Source organism: Ammospiza nelsoni, chromosome 27, assembly GCF_027579445.1.
Source record: "Ammospiza nelsoni isolate bAmmNel1 chromosome 27, bAmmNel1.pri, whole genome shotgun sequence".
Lineage (NCBI taxonomy): Eukaryota > Metazoa > Chordata > Aves > Passeriformes > Passerellidae > Ammospiza > Ammospiza nelsoni.
In genome coordinates this window covers 4,724,098-4,743,172 of record NC_080659.1, presented here as the reverse complement: position 1 = coordinate 4,743,172, position 19,075 = coordinate 4,724,098, and the positions used below count along the sequence as shown (strand labels likewise).

The 19,075-nt window shown below is 66.5% G+C and overlaps 3 protein-coding genes across 3 annotated transcripts; 1 reads left to right on the top strand and 2 right to left on the bottom strand.

The window, feature by feature from the left end:
• Window positions 1-4,311: 4,311 nt before the first annotated feature.
• Window positions 4,312-12,996, bottom strand: MAP1S (microtubule associated protein 1S). The gene is made up of 7 exons (XM_059489793.1): window positions 12,858-12,996; window positions 11,612-11,713; window positions 11,034-11,116; window positions 10,816-10,956; window positions 6,970-10,087; window positions 6,670-6,887; window positions 4,312-5,446 (listed from the first exon to the last, which is right to left on the bottom strand). Exons 1-7 carry the CDS (start codon window positions 12,994-12,996, stop codon window positions 5,291-5,293), a joined length of 3,957 nt encoding a protein of 1,318 aa, XP_059345776.1. The 3' UTR covers window positions 4,312-5,290.
• Window positions 12,997-13,704: 708 nt separating this feature from the next.
• On the bottom strand, window positions 13,705-14,825 carry LOC132084717 (cocaine- and amphetamine-regulated transcript protein-like). Its single transcript, XM_059489965.1, has 3 exons — window positions 14,622-14,825; window positions 14,029-14,112; window positions 13,705-13,940 (listed from the first exon to the last, which is right to left on the bottom strand). The coding sequence occupies exons 1-3, from the start codon at window positions 14,760-14,762 to the stop codon at window positions 13,833-13,835; spliced, it is 333 nt and encodes a 110-aa protein (XP_059345948.1). The 5' UTR covers window positions 14,763-14,825; the 3' UTR covers window positions 13,705-13,832.
• A 2,840-nt stretch (window positions 14,826-17,665) lies between these two features.
• GADD45B (growth arrest and DNA damage inducible beta) lies at window positions 17,666-18,821 on the top strand. The gene is made up of 4 exons (XM_059489854.1): window positions 17,666-17,849; window positions 17,940-18,041; window positions 18,283-18,496; window positions 18,615-18,821. The coding sequence occupies exons 1-4, from the start codon at window positions 17,812-17,814 to the stop codon at window positions 18,726-18,728; spliced, it is 468 nt and encodes a 155-aa protein (XP_059345837.1). The 5' UTR covers window positions 17,666-17,811; the 3' UTR covers window positions 18,729-18,821.
• Window positions 18,822-19,075: the final 254 nt, after the last annotated feature.

Sequence of the window (19,075 nt, the reverse complement as noted above, 5' to 3'; positions counted from 1 at the left end):
AATCCCAAGGGACCCCACACCCCCTTTTCCCCTGGGAGCAGCGTCTGGAGAGGCCCAAACCCCCCCAAACTGGGGTGCTGAGCTCCCCCCCATCCTCACCACAAACCAGCTCCCCAGGACAGGCAGGGCTGAACCCCAAAAATCCCCGGGGTTATTTTGGGTGCTGCCCCACACCCACAAAGTGGCTTCACTTCAGCTCCCACCGCCCCCACAGCCACGCTGGAGGTGCAGGTGAACCCCCAGGGGAAACTGAGGCAGGAGGAAGAGGAAGGTGACGAACCAGGAAGCGCCGGCCACGCGACTTCCCCCGCCCCCCCCCGGGCTGGGGACACCCAAGGAGGGGGGGACAGCGATGTCAACACGGCGGGGAGACCCCCAGACCACCCCCCCACACCGCCCACCCCCCAATTAATTAATTAACAGCATTAATGATGGTGCCAAATTAATGAAAATTCACCTCCCCCAAGGGCTCTGAGAGTGGGGGGCACCCAAGGGTGGGGGGCACCCAAGGGTGTGGAGGGGGGGTCCCGGCTTACCCAGAAGTGCTCGGTGAAATAGGACATCTTGGAGGGGGGGGGGGCAGCGGCGCGGGGACCCCGCAGCTCAACTCCCGGCGCCCTGGGGGGGGCGGGGGGACACCGGGATTTTACCGGGGGGGGCTCCGCGGGGTCGCACCCCCCCCCGTTTTTATCGGTTTTGCCGGGAAAACGCAGCCCCGTGGCCATGGAAACCGCAGGATTCCCCCCCCCAGCTCCACACAGCGACCCCTCCCCAAGGTGTGCGGTACCGGGGGTAACCGGGGGGGCACCGGGGAGGGCACCGGGGGGGCCCCGGGGCGGCGCTGGGCCCGACACCAGATACGCACATCAATAATAAATGAGCGGCTGCTGCGTGCGGCGGCGGCTGCTCCCACACCCGGCCCTGCCCGTGCCCCCCAGGCCCCCCCAAAAACTCCCCTAAAACACCCCCAGGAACCCCCACAGAAAAAAGGATCCAAGCATCCCGACACCCCCCCCCCCTAAATTCGCGGGGCTGGGGATCCTCGAGCCCCCCAGCACCCAGTGGGGGACCCCCAGATGTGCCCACACCCCAGATGTGCCCCCCACCCCGCTCTGTGCCCCCCGCCCTTGGCTGTGCCCCCCCGAACCCGCTCCCCATCATGCACCGGAGAAAAACAGGAAACCCCAAAAATTCGCGCCTGCTTGGCGCCACCGGGGGAGGCCCCCCCGACTCACGCTGCGCTCTTGGGGGGTTCGCGGGGCCCCCTCGAGCATCCTCGGCGTGCCGGGGGTCTGCAGGGGTTCAAGGGAGGGCTCAGGGCCCCCAAACCCGCTGGGAGCCCCCGCCGCTGCCCGGTCCCTCCGCACCGGTTCCGCCACCTGTGTCACGAGCGGGGCGGGCTCAGCGCGGCCCCCCCGGTAAACGGGGGAGGGGGAAAAGCTGGGAGGGGTTTCGGAGGGGTCTCGGGGCCCGCTGGACCCCCCCTATCACCCCCCCAGCCCCGCCGGTCCCGGGCGGCCGCAAACGCCACGAACGCTCCGCCGGCCAAAGTCCCCGCGGGCACCGAGTCCCCGAGCGGGACGGGGGGTGCGGGATGGGGGGGATGCGGCACCGGGACCCCCCCCCCCATCCGCGCCCCAAAACCAAAACCGGGCGGGTCGGGACACACCCGCAGCCGTGACCTTGAGCGGGGGGCGCGGGGGACCCCCCGGAGGACGCGGGGGGACGGGAAGGGGACGGTCCGGTTCGGGAATGCGGGGGGGCTGCGCACCCCAAAACCCCTCCGGGAACGGGAGGCACCGCGGGGGTTTTTATTTTTGGGGCGTGCACCCCCAAAATGAAAAAGGAGGGAAAGCGACGAACCGAGCACTGCACCTGCAGCGCGGGGAGGCGGCGGGGGGGCCGCCCGCAGCACCGGGAGCGGGCTCGTGGCCAGCGGGGGCTGCGCCGGTGAACCGGGGCGTTAGTAACGGTGGGCGCCGGTGCAGTGCAGCGGGGCGCGGTGCACAGCGAGGGATGGGGGGGATCCCCGGTACGGCGGGGGCGGCGCGGGGATGCACCGCGCATCCCGGTGAGGGCGATGCTGCGGGGGCGGCGCGGGGGAACCCGCGCGGGAACGGCGGGGCCGGGAGGCAGCGCGGCGGGGCCGCGGCGGGAGCACTCCGGGACGGGACGGGACCCCCGTGCGGGGCGCGGGGTCGGGGCGCGGTGCCCGCTCCGGGGAGGACGCGGGACTCACCTGCGGGGCCGCCGCCCCCGCCCCGCTCCGCCGCCGCCGCCGCCCCGGGACCGCGCCGGGACCGCGCCGGAGGCGGCGCTGGCCACGCCCCCTCCCGCCAAGCCGCGCCGCCATTGGCCGGCGCGCCCGGCAGCGGTGACCGCAGCCAGCGGCCGCCGCTTCCCATTGGTGGAGGCGCCGCCGCGCCGCGCGCGGGGAGGGGGCTCATTTGCATTTTTAAAGCGGCCGCCGCCCCAAAGCGCGGCGGGAGCGGCGCGGGGGGAGATGCGCGAGCGGAGCCGCCGGTACCGGGGAGCGGCGCTGGAGCTGGAGCTGCCGCCGTCCCTCGGCTGTCACCCAGCCCGAGCTGTCACCCCCACCCTCCCTCCCGGCACTGCCGCCGCCGCGCGCGCTCCGCCCCCCGAGCTCCCGGTGCTGCTCCCGGTGCTGCTCCCGGTGCGGCGGCTCCCCCGCGACCCCGGCGGTGTCACCGCACCCGCGGCGCCCGGCTGTCCCCCCCGCTTACACCCGCCGCCGGTGCCAGCCGGTGCCTCGCACCCCGCTGAGCTCATGGCCCGGCTGTCACCGGCTGTCACCGGCGCAGCTGCGGGAGCGTCCCCGCGGGGCGGGGGGGGACATTCCCGACGGGGGTGCGACATTCCCGTATTCCCGTCGGGAACGCGCCGAACATCCCGCCGTGACCGGGGACGCGCCGGCCCCGCGGTGCCACCGGAGCCGGGACGGCGGGGACGTCACGCGGCGGTTTCGGTTACGCCGCCTTTTGTCCCGGCGACACCTGGCAGGTGCCACCGCGCCCGGGTGGCGGTGCCAGGCCCAGCCGGGGGCACCGCGGCAGCGCCGCTGGGCTCGGGGGGCTCAGAGCCCTCTCCAGCTCCACGCACCGTCCCCACGCGTCCCCACGCGTCCCCCGGAGAAGCCCCCTCTGAGACCCCTCCCCAGAACCCAAAGTCACTGAGGGCAGTAACAGCAGAGTGGGGGGCTCAGAAGGGGATTGGGGGCACAGGGACAGCCCCGGAGTTGACACCTGAACCCCCCCTGAGCCCCCTCCCCAAAACAGCCCCGCTGGAGCAAAGGGCTGGGAACGAGGGGATTTTGGGGAAGGGGAGGTTTGGGATTGGCTGGAAGGGGTGGGAAGGGGAATTTGGGGTGGGCACGGGGGTTTTGTTGTCCCCTGGTCCTGCCAGCCCCGTGCTGCCCACAGGGCTGAGCACAGGGATCTCCCCACAGCACCGAGGAGGCTCCAAACCCCCCCAAAATCCCCCCAAAACCCGCGGGGGCTGAAGGCAGCGTGTGCAGCCTCCTCCTCCTCCTCCTGCTGCTGCTGCTGCTGCTGGTGGGGCCGGGGGCGGCGGGGCTGGGATGCAGGGATGGGGATGGGGATGGCGTTGTCATGGCAACCCCGCATCCAGCCTCAGCCTCGGTGCTGCCGCACCGCAGCGCATCCACCCCCCCCCCCCCCGACCCCTCTGAACCCCCCCACCCGACACCCCGGACCCCCCCAAATCCCCCAACACCAGCTGCACCCCCCCACCCCAAAAAAAAAAAACCCCAAAATCCCTTTCCCACCCCAAAAACCTCACAAAGACCGAGCCCAACCCATCCTTTTCCACCCCTTCCCCAAATCCATGGGGACCCCCCCCCCCCCAAAAAAATAAAAATAAAACCCAAAACACAAAGACCCACTGGGAATGATCCTCTTTAATGCTCTTTTTCCACACAATTGCCAAATGGGAAGGTGGCGTGCAAGACAGGGAGTGTGTGCCGGTGGCCACGGGCAGGGGTTGGGATTTGGGGGGATTGTGGGGGGCTTAAAACCACCCCAGCCACCCCAAAAAACCCCTCCCAGCATCCTCCAACCCTTCCAGCTGAGAAAATAATGATATAAAGCACTAAAGGTGAAACATTCAGTGCCCCCTCCCCGAACACGTTGTAGGACGATACAATCAAAGGTAAAAGCCCCCAAGGGCATTTATTGGGGGGGGGGGTGGGGGGAGAAAAGATAAATAAACCCCCCCTGAAAAAAAAAACAACAACAACAACAAAAAAAAGGTTTGGTTTCTTGAGTTTTCACGATTTTTGTCTTTTTTTTCTGTTTTGTTTTATCTTAAAAAGTCATTACAAAAAGAGCCATCGAGGAGCCTCCTACAAAAACAGGTTAGTGTTTGTCCCGGGGGGGGGGAATTTTGGGGTGGGGGGGTTGTCACATTCTGTCCCCCCCTTACCCCAAACCCCACCATGACCCCCCCTTTGGTGCTCTCAGCTCATAAAACCCCTTAAAAATTGCACGTGACGTTTGGTTCTGAACAGCTTTCTGCAGCTCCCGGGGGTGGGGGTGGATGTGGGGGGGCTGCTTTTCACTCCCCCCCACAAAATGAGGGGCTGGGGGGTGCCTTTGTCTATCCCCCACCCCAAAATTTTCGGGGGGGAAGGGTTGGGGAGGGAAGGGCCATCAGTGCAGCGAGCTGGGCAGGTCTCAGCCCATGGAGGGGATGCTGCATGTGAGGAGGGGTTACAATCAATTTAGGGGTGTGGGGAGGGGGTCACAGAAGTTTTTTTTTGGGGGGGCACAATGTTTTGGGGTGGGGCAAAACAGCAGGGACAACCCCATAACCCCAACCCCATCGGGGATGGGAACCCCGAGGTTGTCCCAGCTTTGTGCCCCCCAAAAAAAAAGGGAGACCCAACCCCTCCCCCAACACTTTGAGGGTATTTTGGGGAGGGGGGGGATTGTGGCTCATCCAGGAAAAGGGGAAAAAAACCCCAACAAAACACCAAAATTTACCCTGTTCCATCGAGCTGCCCGTGGGGGACGGCTCAGCCCCGCTGCTGGGAGGGAGGGGAGGGGGACACATCCTGCCACCCCCTCGTGTCCCCAGCTGGTCCCTTGTCCCCTCCCCGGGCTGGGTGCAGAGCGTGGGCATGCGGGGATGTCACCCTGGTGTCCCCATCCCTGGTGTCCCCATCCCTCCCCTCTGGGGGGCTCACAGAGGGCTGGGGGGCTCGGGGAGGAGGGACAGGAGGGACAGGGGGTGGCACCCGGGCCGTGCCCCCTCAGAACTCCACCTTGCAGGCGGGGAAGGTCTCGTCCTGCATGGCCACGGTGCTGTTGCTGCCCAGCACGGTGATGCCCAGCTCCTGCTGCCGCTCGTGCGTCTCCTGGTACCACTCGTGCATCACCAGAGAGTCGAAGGTGGGGATCAAGGTCACCTGTAGGGACGGCCAGGCCACCTCGTCACCACCCCCAGGGCTGGGAAGGGGCACCCAGGACACTTTGTCACACGCCAAGCATCAGAAGGGGCACCCAGGGCATTTTGTCACCTCCTCAGGCACTGGGAAGGGGCATCCAGGTCACTTTGTCACCACCTCCAGGGCCGGGAAGGGGCACCCAGGACACTTTGTCACACCCCAAGCATCAGGAGGAGCACCCAGGACACTTTGTCATGCCCCAAATATCAGGAAGGGACCCCCAGGACACCTTGTGCCCCCCTAGTAGTGGAAAATGAACCCCAGGACACTTTGTCAGCCCCCCAAATATTGGAAGGGACCCCAAGGACACTTTGTCACCCCCCAGCAATGGAAAGGTGCACCCAGGACACTTTGTCACCCCCAAGATTTTGGGAAGGAACCCCCAGGACACTTTGGCACCCCCAAGCACTGGGAAAGGACCCCGACGACATTTTGTCATCCCCCAAATATTGGGAAGGGATCCCCAGGACACTTTGCCCCCCCCAAATATCAGGAAGGAGCACCCAGGACACTTTGTCACCCCCTGGCAATGGAAAGGGACCCCCAGGACACCTTGTCACCCCCCAAATATCAGGAAGGGACCCCCAGGACACCTTGTCAACCCCCAAATATCAGGAAGGAGCACACAGGACACTTTGTCACCCCCAAGATTTTCGGAAGGAACCCCCAGGACACTTTGCCACCCCCCAGTATCAGGAGGAGCACCCAGGACACTTTGTCACCCCCTGGCAATGGAAAGGGACCCCCAGAACACTTTGTCACCCCCAAATATCAGGAAGGAGCACACAGGACACTTTGTCACACCCAAGATTTTCGGAAGGAACCCCCAGGACACTTTGCCACCCCCCAGTATTAGGAGGAGCACCCAGGACACTTTGTCACCCCCTGGCAATGGAAAGGGACCCCCAGAACACTTTGCCCCCCCCAAATATCAGGAAGGAGCACCCAGGACACTTTGTCACCCCCTGGCAATGGAAAGGGACCCCCAGGACACCTTGTCACCCCCCAAATATCAGGAAGGGACCCCCAGGACACCTTGTCAACCCCCAAATATCAGGAAGGGACCCCCAGGACACTTTGTCACCCCCAATTATCAGGAAGGGACCCCCAGGACACTTTATCTCCCCCCAGCACCCTGAGGGAGCCAATCCCAGCCCTCCCCTCACCCCAGGCTGGGCACCCACCTGGATGTCGATGCCCCACTGGTGCTTGCCCGCCAGGAGGGCATCGAGCAGCGGGCGCAGCACGCCCTCCTTCAGGTGGTCATCGCCGCTGACCACGTAGCAGAGCGCGCGGATCCGCCGGAAGAACTCCTCGTCCACCGTGCGGGCGCTCCACGAGCCGGGCAGGTACGCCAGGTCCACGTACACCGGGGGTCCCTGGGGGGCTGCAGCCCTGGTGCCTGCCAGGACAGGGGGACAGCGTCACAAAGGTCCCCAAAGCGCCACCCTGCAGCGCCACCCTGCAGTGCCACCCGCCTGTACCTGCTGGCGATGCCCGCCCAGCCGCGGATGCCGGCCGGGCCGCGGCGCCGCGGGCGTTGCTGGAGGCGCTGCTGGACGGTCCCTTCTTGTCCCCAAGGGGTGGCCTGGCCTTGTCACCTACAGCGCTGGCCGCAGGCCTGGCCTTGTTGGCCGAGGGGACGCGGGGGGGCTCGGCTTTGGGGGCCGAGCCCACGCGGGACGGGGTCCTCTTCACCTTGGTGGGCTCCTTGCGGCCGGGGGGCAGCGCCTCGGGGTCCACCATGCAGATTCCGGGCTGGGCAGGGAGGGGACACGGGTCCTTCAGGGGGGCTGGCAGAGGGTCACACGCTCTGGCCACGCCGCGGGGCGGCCGCTCCGAGTCCTCGTCCGACTCCAGCCCGTCGGCCAGGATGGACGGGCAGTCCTCGGTGGCCGCAGGGACGTCGGAGTCGGACAGGGTGGGCAGCGACTCGCTGACCGACGTGGGGGGGGTCTCGCCCGGCCGGCCCCGGGGCGGCGCCAGCTCCTGCGAGGGGTCGCTGTCCGACAGCTCCCGCGGGCTGGCGGCGGCCGAGGGCGACCGCTCGGATTTGGGGTGCTCGAACTCGCAGGGGGACACCAGGCACAGGTCCACGTCGTGGGGCGAGTCCGAGCGGCGGCCGGGCCGCGGAGCCGCATCCCCGTCGGCCCAGGGCGGGTGGTGGCACGGGCGCAGCGGCAGGGACAGCCCTCCTTTGGTGGCTTCAGGCTCCTGCGTGTCCCCGGAGGCGCGGGATCGCCGCCCGTCCTCCGGGGGGGACTCGCTGACCGGCGGCAGCACCTGCTCGAAGGACACCGAGAGCGACTCGTCCACCTCGGTGGAGTGAGGGGAGCCCACCTCGGCCGGCAGTGAGGGCGTGGTGATGGTGGGGGACACGTCGGGGACATCATCCTTGAAGGGGCTGAGGGACAGGCAGCCCGCCTGCTTGTCCGGCACCGAGCCCTCCTTGCCCTCCTTGCCCGCCGGCCACGCGCTCTGCTGCCGGGCGGCGCCGGTGCCCGGCTCCTCGGCGCCATCCTCCACCGGGGACTGGTGGAAGGGCGTGTGGCCGGCGCTGGCCGGCCCCGAGCTGGCCGGGGACATCATCTCCAGGGTCTTCTCCTCGGAGCTGCCGCAGGGATCCTCGGCGCCCTCGGGGCCGTGGTTGAGCAGCCCGGTGGGCGTCAGGTCGAAGTTGACGCTGCGGTCGCTCTTGGGGGTCTTGGCCATGGGTGACGGGGGGCACACGGCTCGCAGGGGGCTGCTCTCCAGGTAGCGCAGGCGCTGGGGGCTCTCGGGGTCTTCCAGGCCGTTCTCCAGGCAGGATGGATCCCCTGGGCGTCGGTTCCCCCTGTTCTCCAGGGATAACGGCTCCAGCTCGCTGTCGGCCGTGGCAATGCCTTCATCTGTGGATTCCTCCTTCCTCCTCCTCCCGCCATCCCGCTCTGCCTCCGGCAGCATCTCCTCAGGGGAGGAGGATTTGGAGCCGTCCGACGTCCCCGGCTCCTTCCGGGCGGTTTTAGCCTTGGGTTTCTCTGGTTCTTTCTTCAGCGTGGATTTCTTGATGCTGCCGGCCTTGGCCAGGGGTTTGCGGCTCTCCGGGACCGGCGTCTTCCGGGCTGGAGCCTTGGCCGGAGCCTTGGCCTCAGCCTTGCTGTCCTTCGAGTCCTTCTTCAGCGTCTCGGCCTTCACCTCCTTCTTCACCACCTTCACCTCCTTCTTGGCCTCCACCTTGGCCTCGGCCCCCTCATCCTTCTTTGGTGGCTTCTTCTCCTCCTTCTTGGCCACCAGCTCCTTCTTGGGTGCCGCTTTCTCCTTGTTTGGCTTCTGCTTTGCCTTCTCGGCCGCCGAGTCCAGTTTGGCTCGGGCATCCTTGGCTTTCTCCTCTTCTGACCCCATTTTGGCCGTGTCCCCCAGGGATTTTGGCTTCTCCTTGGTCCCAGCTTTCACCTCCTTCCTCTCCACCTTCAGAGCCTTCTCCTTGGGCGCCGGCGCCGCGGCCTCCACCAAGCTCAGCTTGGAGCCCGACTTGAGGCTCTCCTTGCTCTCCGCCCTCCGCTGCTTCAGCGGCTTCTCCGCCTGCGCCGTCCCCTTCAGGTCATTCTTGGTGACCACGGGGTGCTTGAGGAACTCCAGGTGCTTCACCTTCTCCAGCCCTTCCAGGATCCGCGCCTGGGGCGTGCAGCCGGGGAACAGCACCCGGATGATCTTCTCGGAGTGGCTGACGGGGTGCCACACCAGCAGCACGCACACCGACGTCAGGCACTGCAGGGGCAGCTCCTGCTCCTTGGGGAAGCCGTTCCCCGACCAGTGCTGCAGGAGGATCTCCAGCTCCTTGGTGCCCTTCACGGGGTTCAGCACGTACATGTCCAACCGGCCCACCCCCATCTTCTGGAAGAGCACGGTGGGCTCGGCGCGGGGGCCGCTGTCTCGGGCCAGCAGGTTGGGCCTGATGCCCAACTTGTCCAGGTAGTGCAGGGTCAGAGCAGCCTCATCACAGCTCTTCAGCACCTTTGAGTCGCCCTGGATGTCCTTCAGCTTCTCGGAGGCGTTGAGGAAGACGACGCCCAGCTCGGGCGAGATGAGGTTCTTGGCCCAGTCGCCGTTGCCCTGGGAGCTCTGGGATGGGTCCTCCTCCAGCTCTGCCAGCTTCCTCTGGAGCAGGCTGTTGATGCCAGGCAGGCTGTCGGTGCCCACGTGGGTCACCAGGATGGAGTCGATGCGGTCCAGGTGCCTCACCAGCTTCCAGAAGGAGGACTTGGGGTTGGAGCCGCCGTTGACCAAGACGTTGAAGCCGTTGACGGCGAAAAAAGCCGAGTCCCCTCTCCCGCCCGGGAAGATGTAGCAGCAGGGCTTGGAGAGCTTCAGGAATCCCACCATGGTGGGGGGTTCCAGCAGGTCAAAAGGGGATTGGGGCTCCAGAGACTCGGACAGGTACTCCATGAACTCCTCCAGCCCCTCCATCTCCGGCAGGACGCAGCCGGGGTTGTAGCGCAGCTCGATGAAGTCCTGCAGGTTGTGGTGCTCCAAGCCCGAGTCCCTCCACTCCCCGAAATCGGGGCAGCTGATGGTCAGCCTGGCCTTGGCCGAGGGGTCTGCAGAGCTCAGGATCTCGCCCACCTGCACAGAGGGGCAGCTTCAGGTGGGAGGGGACACCGGGGTCACCCCCATCGCCCACCAGGATGGACCCATGGGGGTGGGACACCTTAAACCACTGGATCCACACCTGCTGCCTGCTTTTTGGGGGGATTTTGGGGTGCCAGCCCCCCCTGCTGCTTTTATGGGGGCTCCCAAGGAGAGGCTTTCCCTGACCCCCACCCTCGCTGAGACTGTGGCCCCCCAGGGCTGGCAGCTGAGGATCTGCCCCACTAAATTACCAGGAACTGCACCCCTAAATTACAAGAGCCTCCACCCCTAAATCCCCAGGATCTGCCCCTCAACCCCCCAGAATCTTCCCCCCAAGACCCCCAGGATTTGCTCCCCAAACTCCCAGCATCTGCCCCCGAGATTTACATTCCCAGATTCCCAGTATCTACCTGACTAAATCCCCAGGATCTGTACCTCCTAAATCCTCAGGATCTGTATCCCCTAAATCCCCAAGACCTGCCCCACAAAACTCCCAGCATCTATCCCCTGAATCCCCAGGGTCTGCCCCACAAAACTCCCCTGAATCCCCAGGATTTGCCCATTTTCCTGCCACAAACCCCACAGCTTTGCCCCACACCTTGCAGGGACCCCCCTGTGAGGAGTGGGGAGGATGTGTCAGCATTCCCAGGAGCTGCTCTATGCTCAGACAGCAGCTCCAGCCCCAAAACCCCCCTGTCACCTTCCCTGTCCCCTTCCCTGACCTCCTTATCAGTGAAGATCTGGATGAAATCCCGCAGGGAGAAGCAGCCGGTCTGCAGCATCAGCTCCCCAGTGTCCTCCACACAGGGCCCAGCAAACACCAGCAGCTTGTGCTGGGACACATCTGTGATGAGGTTCCTCAGCTGGGGACAGAGAGGGGACATCAGCACAGAGGGGACACTGAGGGGACAGCCCCAAGGCTCATCTCGCCCCAGCTCACCTCGTCACACAGGGATTTGTCGGAAGGGTTGAGCAGCACCAGGGTCTCCAGCACATCCCCACGGTGGTGGAGGGTCCTCTGACCTGTGGGGTGACAGCCATGCCCCCCCAGTTTGTCCCCATGGCGGTGGCACTGCCCGGTTTTCCCGTGGAAGAAGGACCAGGGACACATTTCCCGTGTCCTTCCTGCCCAGGGAGGGGAGGGAACCGGACAGGGAGACTCCCCGAAACTCTCTGGGTGCTCCCATGGCAGTTTTGGGGTTCATTTCCCCCTCTCAACAAGGAAAAACTCACCAGGATCCAGCTGAGGGTGGGGAAAAGGCACTGGAGCAGCCCCAGCTCCGTTTTCCCCTTTCCACCCCTCTGTGGAAAATCCAATTTTTCCACGCTGGAAAAGGAAGAAGCTCCTCACATGGGGATCACGGGGTTTGGATGGGGGAGGCACAAAGCCAGCCCTGTTCCCACAAAATCTGGAGGGAGGGAGCGTCCCTGATCCCAACCCCCATTACCACCCCTCCCTGGCAGCTTTTCCCCCCCTTTTTCCCAGTTTCTACCCCATTTTTTACCCCATTTTTTTACCTTTAACAATGCTGGAGAAGGTGGCCGAGTGCCGGGACACGAAGAGCTTCAGCTGCTCGTCCAGGTTGCAGCAGGTGAGGTCAATGTCCCACGAGCGAATCCCTGAGGAGAAAAACAATAAAAATTTGGGATTTGGGGGGCTCAAACCCCACCAGCACCACCCCAAAACCCCCACACAATGCCAATTTAATGACCCCATTAAATATCCTGTAAAATCCCCTCCTCAAATCCCCTCTGAGGTGTTTTTGGGGTGTCTCCAAGCCCACCTGTGCCAACACCTGCCTGGCAGGTGAGCTCCTTGTGCTGTGATTCACACCCTGGCTCTGCCAAATCCCAAATCCCAAATCCCAACCCCCCAGGGCACGGAACAGCTCTGCCAACGCCTCCTCAAAGGTGCCAATTAAGGAATTAAAAGATTTGGTGCTACCTGTCAGCACCGGGACAGGTGCAGCACCCGAAAAAAAAAAAAAAAAAAAACCTTCAGGATTTCCCAGGAGGGATTTTTGAGATTTTATTCCCAAAAAAAATTTGGGGTGGCGCCGGGTGCTGCCGGTAACGGCCAGAGAATGGGTGGGGGATGGTGTAACCGGGGTTGCACAAGGGTTTGGGGCCGTTTTTGGGGTGGTTTCGGTGAGGTTTGGGACAGGGAAGGGACAATGGAGTGGGGAATGTGGGTTTGGGATCTGCTCCCGTTGGGATGTCACGGCCTGAGACCCCCCCCAAAATCCGGGCAGGGCTCAGGGAGGGGTGTGGGGGTTGGAGGGGGGTCCTTAAAAAATGTGGGGTCAATCTTGGGGATTTAGGGGCAGATCCCGGGGATTTAGGGGCGCAGGGAAAGGGGAAGATCCTGGAGGGGGAAAATCCAGGAGGAGCAAATCCCGGAGATCTTGAGAGAATAAAGAGATGGAGGATTCAGACCGTCGAGGGTTTGGGGGCAGGAAAAAGGGGCAGATCTGGGATTTTTGAGGGGCAATCGCGGGGGCTGAGGGGGAGGAGAGGGCGCAGATCCCGGGGGGGGGGGGGGCAGGAAATGGGGCAAATCCTGGGAATTTCGGGATTTCGGGGCGCAAACCCTGGGAAGGCGCAGGGGCGGATCCCGGCGGGCTGGGGCGGAACGGGGCATCCCCATAGGGGCGATCACACCCCGGGACCGAACGGGACCGAGCGCGGCATCCCCGGGGGGGGCTCCTCCGGTGCCGGCGGGGCGGGTCCCGGAGGATCCCGCGGAGCATCACGCGGGTCTCACCTCGCTCCAGCTGCTGCAGGGCGGCGGCCCTGAGGCCGGGCCGGTGGCAGCCGCCGCCCACGATGGCGAGCAGCGAGAAGCGGCGCGGCCCCGCGGCCGGAGCCGCCGGAGCCGCGGGAGCCACCGGAGCCGCCGCCATCTTCGGCGCCCCCCGCCCGCCCCGCTGGCCACGCCCCCTGCGTCACCACCGCCCAGACCACACCCACTGATGTCACCGCCAGCCAATGGGAGGGGCAGAATGGGAGGCGGGTGGGCGGAGCGGAGGTGGGAGAGAGGGGTCTTAAAGGGGCAACGCTCGGGGTGGGGCAGCGGGTGGGGCCCGCGCGGGCGGTGCGGGGCCGTGGATGGAGATTCGGGATCGTGGATGGGGATTTGGGATCGTGGATGGGGATGCGGAATTCTAAATGAGGAGCCAAGATTCTGGATGGGGATGCTGAATTCTGGGTGGGGATCCGAGATTCTGGATGCGGATTTGGAATCTGGATGCGGGATTCGGGATGCGGCCGGGCCGGGCCGTATGAGCTCCCCGCATCCCGCGGATCCTCCATCCATCCTCCTCCATCAGCTCGGGAATCCAGGACTCAGATCCAGGACTCACCTCCCTGCCCGTCCCCGCAGCGCTCCCATCCCCGCTCCCCCTCTCCCGCAGCGGGATGAGATTCCCACTCCCTGTCCCCCATTCCCGCCCCGACCTCAAATTCCCGACAGGGAAGGGGGACAGGATGGGACCCCCACCCCCTCAGGAGGCAAAGGGAGCTGGGAACCTCAAAATCCCCGAAAAAAAAGCAGGCGGCAGGCTGGGATCCAATGGTTTAATGTGTCCCTGGACACGGCCAGCCCCACGGGCCGGGGCTCGGGCGGTGCCGTGCGGATCCATCCCGGTGCGGGGACGGGGCTGGGACCCGCGGCTTCCCCTCTGCGCCCCTCCCGGGTGGCAGCCGGTGTCCCCCGTTGTCCCCCGGTGTCCCCGCTCGCTCAGGAGCACTTGAGGATGAAGAGGTTGCAGGAGGTGCCGCGGGGGCAGCTGCAGAGTTTCCCGATGCGCGCTCCGCGCCGCACCGCGCACGGCTCCCGGGGCTCGCACTGCGGGGCGGCACCGTCAGCCCCGGGGCCGGATCCCCGCCAAAGGGGGGTTTGGGGTCCCCCAGAGCCGCCCCCAGCCCCGCCGTACCCAGGGCACCCAGCTCAGCCTCTTCTCCAGCGCCGGCGGCTCCCGCGTCCCCAGCTCGGCCAGAACCTCCCGGAGCGCCTCCGCCTGCCGCGGAGAGCAGAGGGGCACCCCGAAATGCCGGGACATCAGGGGCTCCGAGGGGCACCCCGAAATGCCGGGATATCAGGGGCTCCGAGGGGCACCCCGAAATGCCGGGATATCAGGGGCTCCAGAGGGGCACCCCCAATCCCGGGACACCCAGGGACTCCAGAGGGTCATTCCCGGGACGCCCAAGGAAAAGGAACCTCCCGAAACGCCCCAAACCCTCATTGGGGGAACAGGAACACCCCGAAACGCCCCAAACCCTCATTGGGGGAACAGGAACACCCCGAAACGCCTCAAACCCTCACTGGGGGAACAGAAACACCCCGAAACCCCCCAAACCCTCACGGAGGGAACAGGAACACCCCGAAACCCCCCAAACCCTCACGGAGGGAACAGGAACACCCCGAAACCCCCCAAACCCTCACGGAGGGAACAGGAACGCCCCGAAATGCCCCAGACCCTCCCGGGGGGTGCTGGGGACCCCCCGCCCCGCTCCCCCAGCCCCTCACCAGCTCCGGCTCCTCCCGGCCGTGCCCGGGCGGGCTCAGTCCGGGCCGGAGCTCCGGTACCGGTTCGGGGGTGCCGAGCAGGACGAGGCCGGAGCCCAGCAGGCAGAGCAGGCACAGCAGAGCGTTCTCCATGTTCTGCATGCCCTGGATGCTCCGGGATGTGCCAGGCTCGGCTTTATAGCCCACCCTGGACACCCCCAAACACGCAGTGACGCACACGGGGCGCCTGTGTCCCCCCAAAACCCCGCACTGTCACCGTCACCGGGCTGCGGGGGGGACACAGCGGCCACCGGGCAGCGGGCAGGGACGGACGTCAGAGCCGGGCCCAGGCGGGGACCCCCCGGTGACCCCCCCGGGCCGCAGCCGCTGCCAATTCCGTGAGCAAACAAACACCGGGAGCGGCTCCGGACACCGCTCAGACGGGGGGGCACGGACGGGGAGGTGGGGACAGACAGGGGGACAGACGGGGGATGGAAAGGAGGACAGAGAGGGGGACAGATGGGATGGAAAAGGGACAGACAAGGGAACAGACAGGAGACGGACGGGGGGACGGAAAGGGGAACAGACGGGGGGGACAGAGAGGAAACACAAACAGAAGGACAGACAGGCAATACAGACAGGGGGACAGCCATGGGGACAGACAGGGGACGGACAGCGGACAGAAAGGGGGACAGACAGGGGAGGGAAAGGAGGACAAACAGGGGACGTAGGTGGGGACAGACAGGGGACACACAGGGGATGGAAAGTGGACAGACAGAGGGGAACAGACAGGGGACAGAGAGGACATACAGACAGACGGACAGACAGGGAATACAGAGAGGGGGACAGCCTTGGGGACAGAGAGGGGGACAGCCGAGAGGACAGACAAGGGAATACAACAGGGGGACACACAGGGGATCGACAGGGAACACAGACAGAGGGATGGACAAGGGGACAGAGGAGCGCTGCCGCTCTGTAGTCCCACAGCCCTTCCGGGCTCTCCAGCATCCCCAGCGGGGCTCTCCGGTCCCGTTCCATCCCTGTCCGGTCCCTCTATGTCCCTCCGGTCCCCAGGGATCCCCAAAACCCACAGGATCCCCGCAGACACCCGGGACGGGGGGGCACCGGCGGACACCGGCAGGACTGCAGCGTGGGGAACCCCGACCCGGCCACCGCCGATCCTGCTCCCCCCGGTCCGGTCTAGCGCAACCCCCGCAGTCCCGGTCCGGCCGCCCCCAGCCCAGTCCGGTCCCGGTCCGGTGGCCCCCCTCAGTTTCGGCTCCCCCCACTAGGTCCGGTCCCGGTTCGGTCGCCCCCAGCCCAGTTCGGTGCCGGTTTGGTGCCCCCCAACTCTCGGCCCCATTCCAGCCCAGGTCCCGGTCCCGGTTTGGCGGCACCGCGCCGCGCCCACACCCCGAGGCCCCGCCCACTCGTGCTCACAAAGCCTTCTGGGTAATGTAGTATTCGTTTAATCGCGGGGAAAGGGGGCGCTGCCGGACTACACTTCCCAGAAGGCTTTGCGGCGGCGGCCATAGAGAGGCGATGACAGCGCCGCCTGGCGGCTCGGAGGAGTCGAAACAGGAGCGCGGCCATGGCTGTGGTGGGACGCGGGGGACACCGAGGGGACACGGGGGGCACCGGGGGGACACCGACAGGGGACAGCGGGGACACGCACGGAGCGCCAGCACCGCCGTGGGCAGAGGGATGCTTGGGAAATACGGCTCAGGACGCGGCCGAGGGAAACTGAGGCACGGCGTGGCGCCTCCCGCGACCCCCGGGGGTTCACGGACGGGTCCGGCCCTGCAGCTGCAGGACTCGGGGCCAAAGTGAGGCGACCCCGGTGTGCCCAAGCCCCGGGACAGCGGGAGCGCTGTGGCCCCGGCGGGCCCGGTGTGTCCCCGGTGTGTCCCCGGTGTGTCCCCGGTGTGTCCCCGGTGTGTCCCCGGCAGGTGGCGGCCGTCGCCCGCGCAGCGCGGAGCTCCCCGCGTGTCCCCGTTTCCCCCGGCTCTGAGCGCACCGACCCCTCCCGCCCCCTCCTGCGGGTCGCGGTGCACGGACCGACCGCCCCCGCGGCCCGGTGCGTGAATTGCCGCCCCCCGGTGCAGCCCCCGCTCCACCGACAGACCCCCGGTGCGGCCGCCGGTGCACGGACCGTTCCGCGGCCCACGGACCGACCCCCGCTGCAGACCCCTGTGCACGGACCGGCCCCTGCAAAAGCCGCCCGTGTCAGGGGCCGACCCCCGTGCACCGATCGACCCCTGGAGAGACCCCCGGAGCAAGAACCGACCCTCGGAGCAGTCCCCGGTCCCAGGGACCGACCCTTCTGTGCAGCCCCCTGTCCCACCGACCGATCCCCGGTGCACGGAGCGACCCCCGGTGCACCCCCGGTCCCACAGATCACCCTCCGGCGCACTGACCGACCCCCGGTGCAACTCCCGGTGAAAGAAACGACCCCTGAAGCGACCCCCGGTGCACGGGGCGACCCCGCTGTGCAGCCCCCTGTCCCACTGACCCACTCCCGGTGCACCGGCTGACCCTCGGAGCGACCCCCGGTGCATGGAGCGACCCCCGGAGCGGGTCCCGGTGCAAGAAACCACCCCCCTGTGCAGCCTCCGGTCCCACAGATTAAGCCCCGGTGCACCGAGCGAAACCCGGAGCGACCCCCGGTGCAACCCTCGGTGCAGGGAGCGACCCCCGGTGCAGCCCCCGGTCCCACAGATCAGTCCCCGGTGCACGGAGCGACCCCGGGAGCGGGTCCCGGTCCCCCGGACCGACCCCAGCCCGGTTTCCCCCCCGGTTTCCCCCCGGTCCCGCCGGTCCCACGCCCGTGCCCGCGGGGGGGGCGCAGTTTCAGGGCGGGGGTTTCCCCCGCGCTTTCCCCCCCCCCGCGTTTCACCCCCACGTGGGTCCCGCCGGCGGCGCCCAATCAGCGCCGCGCCCGTGGGCGGTTCCGCGCGGCGCCAGCCAATGGGCGAGGCGGGGGCGCCGCGCGAGGCCACGCCCCTCGAGGAAGGATATAAAATGAGGCGCCGGCCGCGCTTGGGGCTCAGAGCGATCGCGCTGGAGCGGCGGCGGGAGCGGAGCGGGACCGGGGATCGCGACCGGGGATCGCGATAGCGCCGCGGTATCCCCGCGATATCCCCGCCGTAGCCGCGCTCGGGATTATTACTCTTGGAATTTGCCTTCTTCTCCTGCGGATTACAATTGCACCATGACCCTGGAGGAGCTGGTGCCTTGCGATAGCAGCAAGTAAGTGGCGGGCGGCTCGGGGCGCTCGGCGGGAGGGGATCTGTGTTTGTCGCCGTCGCCGCTCACCGGCTGTGCCGTTCCTCCCGACAGGATGCAGGCGGTGAGCGAGGCGGTGGAGCGGGTGCTGGTGGCGGCGCAGCGGCAGGACCGCCTCACCGTGGGGGTCTACGAGTCGGCCAAGCTGATGAATGTGTGAGTATCGCGATATGGCTCTGTCGGGGGGTTTGTCGGGGGGGGGTCTGGCTCGTGTGGCGGGGTTCATCCCGACCCGCTTAGCGCAGGGCTGGAGCGTTTTACGGGGTGATGGTGACCAGACAGAATTTGGGGTGTCTGTCGCGACAGGGGGGTGACACAGAGGAGTGACAGGTCCGCGGGAAGGGGTTCCATTATCCCGAGCTGTCCCGGTCGCCCCTAACCCGCCTGGCCCCCGCAGGGACCCGGACAGCGTGGTGCTGTGCGTGCTGGCCACGGACGAGGAGGACGAGGGTGACATCGCCCTGCAGATCCACTTCACGCTCATCCAGGCGTTCTGCTGCGACAACGACATCCACATCCTGCGCGTGTCGGGCATGCAGCGCCTGGCCGCCATCCTGGGCGAGCCGCAGGCGGACTCCGAGCCCCGCGACCTGCACTGCCTGCTTGTCACGGTGAGCACGGGGGTGACGCGCTGCTGGCCCCGTGACACGGCCGGGGAGGGTGACGGGGCGGCTCGGGGACACGTGTCGGGGCGCTGGTGGCATTAATCTCGTCCTCCTGATCCCTCAGAACCCGCACACGGACGCCTGGAAGGGCCAGGGCTTGGCGGAGGTGGCGAATTACTGCGCCGAGAGTCGCGACAGGAACCAGTGGGTGCCGTTCGTGTGTCTGCAGGAGCGCTGAGCCCTTCCCGGCCTGGACTTGAAAGGATTAAAACCCTTTAAAAAAAAAAAAAACAACCTACACAGCAGGAAAAAAAAAAAACCAAAAAAAGAAGGGAGAAACAGCCAGTTCCAACCCACAACGCCCCACAAAACCCACCGATTTTATTTTTCTTTTGAACCGGAGAGGAGGAAGGGGGAGCGCGGCGGCTGCGGTGGGAATGGAGGGAGCCGGGCCGAGCCCGGCGGGGGACGCTGGCCGGAGCCCGGAGCCCGGTGGACAGTGGCCGGAGCCCGGTGGACAGTGGCCGGAGCCCGGTGGACAGTGGCCGGAGCCGCCGGCCGAGGAGTCGTGCAGGAGCTGGGGAG

Bases quoted from the DNA above. Each gene is read 5' to 3' on its own strand.
- MAP1S (XM_059489793.1), bottom strand. From the start codon at position 12,996: ATGGCGGCGGCTCCGGTGGCTCCCGCGGCTCCGGCGGCTCCGGCCGCG. The intron at 11,714-12,857 runs GTGAGACCCGCG...TTTTCTCCTCAG, and splicing joins CCTGCAGCAGCTGGAGCGAG to GGATTCGCTCGTGGGACATT. The intron at 5,447-6,669 runs GTGGGTGCCCAG...CCGTCCCTACAG, and splicing joins AGTGGGGCATCGACATCCAG to GTGACCTTGATCCCCACCTT.
- LOC132084717 (XM_059489965.1), bottom strand. From the start codon at position 14,762: ATGCAGAACATGGAGAACGCTCTGCTGTGCCTGCTCTGCCTGCTGGGC. The intron at 14,113-14,621 runs GTGAGGGGCTGG...TCTCCGCGGCAG, and splicing joins GCCGGGAGGAGCCGGAGCTG to GCGGAGGCGCTCCGGGAGGT. The intron at 13,941-14,028 runs GTACGGCGGGGC...GCCGCCCCGCAG, and splicing joins GGCTGAGCTGGGTGCCCTGG to TGCGAGCCCCGGGAGCCGTG.
- GADD45B (XM_059489854.1), top strand. From the start codon at position 17,812: ATGACCCTGGAGGAGCTGGTGCCTTGCGATAGCAGCAA. The intron at 17,850-17,939 runs GTAAGTGGCGGG...TCCTCCCGACAG, and splicing joins GTGCCTTGCGATAGCAGCAA to GATGCAGGCGGTGAGCGAGG. The intron at 18,042-18,282 runs GTGAGTATCGCG...TGGCCCCCGCAG, and splicing joins TCGGCCAAGCTGATGAATGT to GGACCCGGACAGCGTGGTGC.